This window comes from Alligator sinensis, unplaced genomic scaffold (assembly GCF_000455745.1).
Source record: "Alligator sinensis unplaced genomic scaffold, ASM45574v1 scaffold215_3, whole genome shotgun sequence".
NCBI classification, from domain to species: domain Eukaryota; kingdom Metazoa; phylum Chordata; order Crocodylia; family Alligatoridae; genus Alligator; species Alligator sinensis.
In genome coordinates, this window is record NW_005842175.1 from 147,678 (window position 1) to 154,571 (window position 6,894).

General features: G+C 44.7%; 1 protein-coding gene across 1 annotated transcript in view; it reads right to left on the bottom strand.

Annotated features, from left to right (window-relative positions):
- EIF3L (eukaryotic translation initiation factor 3 subunit L) overlaps positions 1–6,894 on the bottom strand; it is a 16,575-nt gene that overhangs the window by 3,996 nt on the left and 5,685 nt on the right. The window contains exons 7-10 of the mRNA XM_006025951.2: positions 5,991–6,064; positions 4,819–4,990; positions 3,752–3,906; positions 2,475–2,645 (exon numbers count right to left, since the gene is read on the bottom strand). Coding sequence (XP_006026013.1) covers positions 2,475–2,645; positions 3,752–3,906; positions 4,819–4,990; positions 5,991–6,064 — 572 coding nt within the window. The remainder of the gene's footprint in view (positions 1–2,474; positions 2,646–3,751; positions 3,907–4,818; positions 4,991–5,990; positions 6,065–6,894) is intronic.

Here is a 6,894-nt window from a genome sequence, read left to right on the forward strand (position 1 = left end):
CTCTTTCCTGCCTATGCAGGGGGTCGGACTCGATGATCTATTGAGGTCCCTTCCGACCCTAACATCTATGAATCTATGAACCATGATAAACGACAAGTGGGAAGGGGCGGGGTGCGTCTGGTCAATGAGCAAACCCAGAAATGCCAGTGGCACATGGCGGCGGAAGTGCCGGCAGTGAACCCACTGTTTCTCCGCGTCCCACCTAGACAGCCTTCACGAAACACTGATCTATGCTAATGATTTTGAAACAGGGGACCTTGGAGTGGTGCGAGATTTTTAAGTGCCAATCAGTGTTAGTACCATTAAGTATGTGAACACTTCCACACAATTCACAAGATAAACCCAGAGATGTCAAACAAGAACCTACAGTGTCAGAAACATTCTGACTTATTGCAACCTTTTTGAATTCTCTGTGACAAAAGAACAGCTTTATTATTTTTTCTGTAGTCAAAAAATGAGCAAAAGCTCAAAGCTGGCACTTTTCAAAGGGTGCCTTGAGCTTAATGAGGTTCAGAACCACTGGTTTGGACGCATGTACAGTCTAAGTTACATGCAGCAGATTTATTTGACAACCATGAACTTGGCTGATAGGGCCAGTGGTCTTCATGATAGCAGTAGAAGCCTGTGTGTGCTGGCAGAGGGGAAGGTTCTGTTGCCACCAGAGAGCTTGGAGTGCAGAGGCAAAACTGTACTGGGCCACAGAGCCTGTAGCACAGATAAGGGGCTGGGCGGTAAACCACAAGTAGCTGTGTGATTAACTGCTACTGTAATGGGACTACCCCCAGATACTGAGGAAGCAGGTCTGAGCATAACATTTAAATTGAGCATACCTGTTTCATTGCAAGCAGTCCATTTAATATGGAAATCAACAGGATTTGACTAAGAACTGGTGACATCTGTTCAATTTAAAAGACTGTCCAGCTTACCAGTGGACATCTTAAGTGGCCTACCCTAAAATGGCAGCACAATAGAGGGATGTGGATAACCTGGAGAGGGTCCAGAGAAGGGCCACTCGTATGGTTAAGGCTTGCAGGCCAAGCCCTACAAGGAGAGACTAGGGCACCTGGACCTCTTCAGCCTCCGCAAGAGAAGGTTGAGAGGCGACCTTGTGGCTGCCTATAAATTCATCATGGGGACGCAGAAGGGAATTGGTGAGGCTCTACTCACCAAGGCGCCCCTGGGGGTCACAAGAAATAATGGCCACAAGCTAGCAGAGAGCAGATTTAGACTGGACATTAGGAGGAACTTCTTCACAGTTAGAGTGGCCAAAATCTGGAATGGGCTCCCAAGGGAAGTGGTGCTCTCCCCTACCCTGGGGGTCTTCAAGAGGTTAGATGGGCATTTGGCTGGGGTCATCTGAACCCAGCACTCTTTCCTGCCTATGCAGGTGGTCGGACTTGATGATCTATTGAGGTCCCTTCCAACCCTAACATCTATGAATTTTTAAAATTAACTCACTTGCTGTGGGCACCAGTTAACAGCAAAGTCTCAAGGATGAACTTGAAAGAGGAGATTGCATTGGCTTGGCCGGCCAGAACTGAGGCGGCAAGCCAGGAGGAAGGCTTCAAAGAAGCCTGGAGATTAACTACATAAGATGTCAAGGCTGGCATCACTACCAAAATAGAGGGAGGAACAGCAGAGGTGATAAAAAGTTAAGACAAGTAAGCATGAGCCTTGAAGGAGAGAACAGATATAAAGACTTGTGGGGTGTGGAACAGAAGGCCAAGAGGCCATGATTAGATTAGGAGGCAAAAGATAACATTCTTAGCAGTTCTATTTTGGATGGAATTGGTTGTGAAGGCAGGTAATCTGATGCGGCATAAAGTGATTAGCCATTTGGATAGAAAGAAAGTACCAAATCTGAGGTCTCATGGAGTTGAAAGCAGCAGGATTTGAAAACTGTCTGCCCATGAAAGTACTAAAAGGGAGACATAAGAAGTGAACCCTAACAATTTTGTCAACAGTGAAAGAATAGGAAAGCAGAGAAGACTTAGGAAAGAAAAAGAGAGGAACCAGGTTTTAGCCACGGTGAGTTTGGACAGTCTGAAACATTCAAGATCAAGAAAGACTGAAACAGAACTGGACTAACAGAAGTCAGGAATAGAAAGAAAGTCTGATGAATGGTAGCAAGATGGCAGCTGAAATCATGTAAGCAAATAAAAGCTGCCCAAACAGATTATATAGAGGGAGGAGTCAGTTGTGGATGGAATTCTTTACGACAGGGGAGGATAGTGACCCAAAAGGAGATACTAAAAGGAGCTGTTGGAAAATGTTACCACAAAAGCCTATGGAGGATACAAGGTTAAGGAGGAAGTATACCATAGTAGAAAGGCCAAGGAAGAGCAGGATGGACTATAAACTGTAACGCTGCTAATCAGACATAAAAGTTACTGTGCGACAGGGACTGAGGGAAAAGTAGGATGGTAAAGCACTGGCCTTTCCCTTTGAAAGGCATGGCTTGTTCTACATCTTACCATCTCATACTTGTAGGTAGTCCTCTGGAACATACTCTTGGTTCTCTGGATGTACAGCAGGATATTGGCAAAGACACGGATGGCATCCTGGTAACGCCGCATCATAAGATATGCAAAGCCCACATAGTAGTAGGTGGTGACCTGGCATTCAGGCACCCGGGAGTACATACTCTGGGGAGATAAAACATACTAAATCAGAAAAGAACTGCCACCTCCCACTATCTCCAGCCCATGCTAATCTAGTCCTACCTACAGAAAGGAGAGGGGTGCCCCGACACCCACCCCATGCAGCAGAAGCAGGAAAGCTATTGTGTAAAAGACTGGACAACCTAGTAACAATCTTCCACTTCTGTCTCCCGGACAGCAGAAGATAATATCCGGCACTTTACTCATCACTGTTCGGTCCAGTCCATTGTTTGGTAGTTCTCTTCCCCAGAGAAATCATGTCACATCTCACTTTTGGGAGTTTTCCTCAAAATGTCTCTTAATTTCATGCAATGAATTCTACCAGGGCACACAGGTACAACCAAACACATCCAATACCTGCACCTCAGTAACAGGGCTCCATATAGTCTCTTGGGCTCAGGATATAGTGTCATGTGCTGCAGGATGTTTCAATGATCTGTGTACAGTTCCCCCACAGTAAGTTTTTTAAGTAGCCCATTTCTCACATCGTGCCATAAGTATGCAGAAGGATACCAAGCACAGTTCCAGAGCAGCCCAGGGATGACCCTGGGGTGGCATCAGCCACAACTAGATATAATGCTAGAGTAAGCATGAGATGGGTAAGCATAGTACTGGGGCTGTATGTGTGACTAGAACCATAAGGGTTAAGAATAAGGAAAGAAGCAGCTAATAAAAGATGAGACCAGGATGCCATATTATTGAGAAGAGCCAGTACCCAGCCCAGTTTGCACTGCACCTCAGCTTATACTTCAAACACATACCACAGGTTTCTTGGGGTGCAGTGGAAATTACCGCCCCCCCACCAAGGTACTAGATATACCTTCTAGAATAGCAGCCACCATTCAGACTCACCTTTATTTACAAGTGGGGCCCACCCCAAATACTGCATTCTGTTCTGAATTCTACCCTATGTGGGAATGGAAAAATAGGCATCTTCTCCAGACACTTCAAGCAGCAATGAACGATTTTCTAGGTGGGAAGGTTTGTCATGACAGAAGATACCCTTCTCCCCTTTAAGATACCATATTACCCTAATAATTAAAGGCACTTTAAGCCCAGAAGGAAAGACTTAAAGATGCATGTCTTGTTACCTTCTTGTTGAGCTCAATGTTCTCCAGAACCTTGATGGCTTGATAGTAATCCCCCAACAGGGAGTGAAGGCGCAGCAGGCCCACAAGACTAAAGTAGCCTAGCATCTTATAGAGAGAATGACGACCATACTCTCCAGCCACACTCTCAGGATCACCTAGAAATAAAGAAGCATGATGCTTTCCAGAAGCAGAAAGAGGTCTCAATTCTTCTCTCAGCCAGCTGTGTGATAGGAGGAGTGGGGGCGAGAAGGGAAGGCAGCAGGTCTAAGTTTCAGTGTTCCACCAAGTTTTTATGCTACTTCCCAATTAGCCACCTCATGGGTTTAATGCAACTCTCACCAAAACCACCGGGAGCTCAAAGGCTGCAAAGTAGGGATATATCCAAACCATTAAGAACAGCCTTGCAGTTGTATCTGTGTAAGAAAGATGCCCCACCACAAATGTGCTTTCCTTCTTTACTTGGGGCAGACACCTCAGCTTGGGGAGCCCAGATACCATCTACTCAGAACCTGCTTTCATGTATCATTGTAATACAAGTTTGATGCAGACAAGTGAGTAATGGACAATGCTGGAGTTTGAAGCCCTGTCATTTCAGCACAAACAGGAGCACACCCTGAGTTATCACTTATGTTTGGGCAGAAGGCAAGGCAGGGTGGCACCTTACAGAGTAACTGGTTCAGGAAGGCATGAGCTTTCATAGGCAACAATAAGGTAGGTAGTTGCTTATGAAAGCTCACACCTCCCTGAACTAGCTAGACTCTAGGGTGCCTCACCCGGTCTTCTGCCTGAAACGCAGCTAACCATCTGTCACGTTTGGATGAAGCTGGAGTTGTATCCCTTGCTCATTTGAATTCTGTGAGTGATTTGGGGTTTTTTTGGGGAACAGGACTGAGCCCTCAGCTCATTTCACAAAACAGCCCTCAGATGGTTACAGTTTCTAGTGACTTCCAGGCCAATCTGGAACCAGTAACTTCAAGGGAGACTTTGTATTCCGTTCCCAACTCTCTATCCAAGAGACAGCTCCATCTGGCCCAGATGGAAGAGCTGGAACCCCACCCTTGTTTTACCTCCACTGGTGTAGACCTCTAGCTGTCGGTTGATGTTGGACTTGTCTACCAAGGAGTGCAGCACATTGAGGACACTGTGGACATTCCAGATCTTAGGGTTTGAACGAAGGAAATCAATTTCCTCTTCCGACTTCTTGGCTGTTTTGCAGCGGTACTGGCTGAATGACTGAAACTATGAGGAAGAGAGAAGGGACAGACCACTGGTTAAGAAACTATGGTTACCACCAGAGGCAACATTATCTGAACTATCTGCCTTTTTGCCTTGCCAGTAACACAAGCATAGAGGAGACATCCAGAACACAGAACCATCAATGGGTAAACAAGAGACAAATGGACAGGAGTGTGCAATGTAATGCAATGGCAAGAAAGTGACAAATGTGAAGCGCACACAGAGGCATTATACAATATTCCCCCTTCATGAGTCTGGCAAGTTTGAACCTGCGATACTGCCCTCTGTTCCAGCCACTTTCATAATAAATCAAATGCAAGGACAAAAGAGAGGGAGAAAGGGAGGGAGTTGTTTAACATCTGGAAACCACACTGAATATATAGGTTGAAACAGAGAAGGCAGGAGTATCAGGAAAACATTTAATTGCAACACAGTCTCGCCCCAAATTATTTCTATTGTTCTATATGTTTTTACCAGATTATTCTAAACAAGGAACGGAGAAGCCTCTTGGACTGAGAAATTTAAAGCTGGGGAAAAAAAACAACACTACAGGAAACAACGCTCACTGGCCAGTCAGAGAGGACGGACATCTTTACAGCAGCCATGCACCTTCATACAACTTAGATGTGTGTAGGGGTGCACTCTAAAGAAAAGTGCTATCATGCAGGAACTACAAATGGAGAGGTGGGTTAAATGCCTGCATTCCCCAAATAACTCCCAATAACTTGTGGAAGTTCTTCTGATTTCCTAAAAATTCTTTGCTTTTGATGACCACAACTCACGGTATTTACTTCTGGGTTGTTGCGCAGGTCATGACCTCAATACAGGTAACAAATGGAACAGAAATGAGCAGCGCTGTCAGTGGCAGCGTTGCCAACTCTCATGATTTTTGGTGGTGTTCTTAAAGTCTATACATCGGGAATACTACGGTGGGGGAATGATGAGAGACTGACTAGTCTTAAACAAAAATGGCACCAAAAGCCCCAGACAACAGGCCATATACCTGGTAGATGAATTCATCAATGATATCCCAGAGCCACTGGTTGGGCAGTTCCAAGGGAGCAGGGCCATCAGCATCTATAGAACACAAGTTCATCATCCAATAAGCAAAACAGGCAGGGGGAAGAATGACAGTGACATCAGTCTAACCTTTCCCTTCAAGGTAGAACAGCACTCTCTAGTTCAGTCAAGTTCCCAGCAAGGGATGTAATACCTTTGACCCTATTAATTGCTCCCACTTCAAGGTTAAAACATTAGTGAAGGCCTCACGACTTCACAGAAAACCAACCTCGGTTACTATATACTCTACAACAAATGTTTCTCAGACCCCTACCACGTTATATATATTACGCAATTAACTTGTTAATCATGCAATAAATTTAGGCTGGTTATGTGTGCAAAGCAATTACGCCATAAAAATGGTCGTCCGGCTAGGAGCCAGAGCACTACAAAAGTTAGTGCTTGAAAATATGTCAGAGCTTTATAGCTGGTTTCTATCCAGCTTTCATTTGAATGTGTGGCACGGCCCACAGTTGCAGGGTTGAGATTGCCTGCCTTTTGTGCCTCCTCAGGCAATCAGAAGGCTATGAGGCGCTGAAGTTTTCTTTATACTATAAATTAAATGATGGCTTCTTGGTACTGAAGAATTAATTCTTGTAAAGAACAAATTTTGAAGACTCCATCTTTGGGGAAAAAGAGGGGTTACCAACCTGGAAAGATGAAGAAACACTGTACTGCGTTTCTCCCTGTTTATTTATAGCATCATTTTTTTTTAAATTTTTTATTTATTTATTTATTTTTTTAAATGAAGGTAAGGGAAAAGCCACTCCTATTATCAACTTAGCTACCAGCTGGAGAGCTAAAGGAAGCTGTTCCTTCCCTTTTGCTCAGAGCAATGCTAAAGGCCT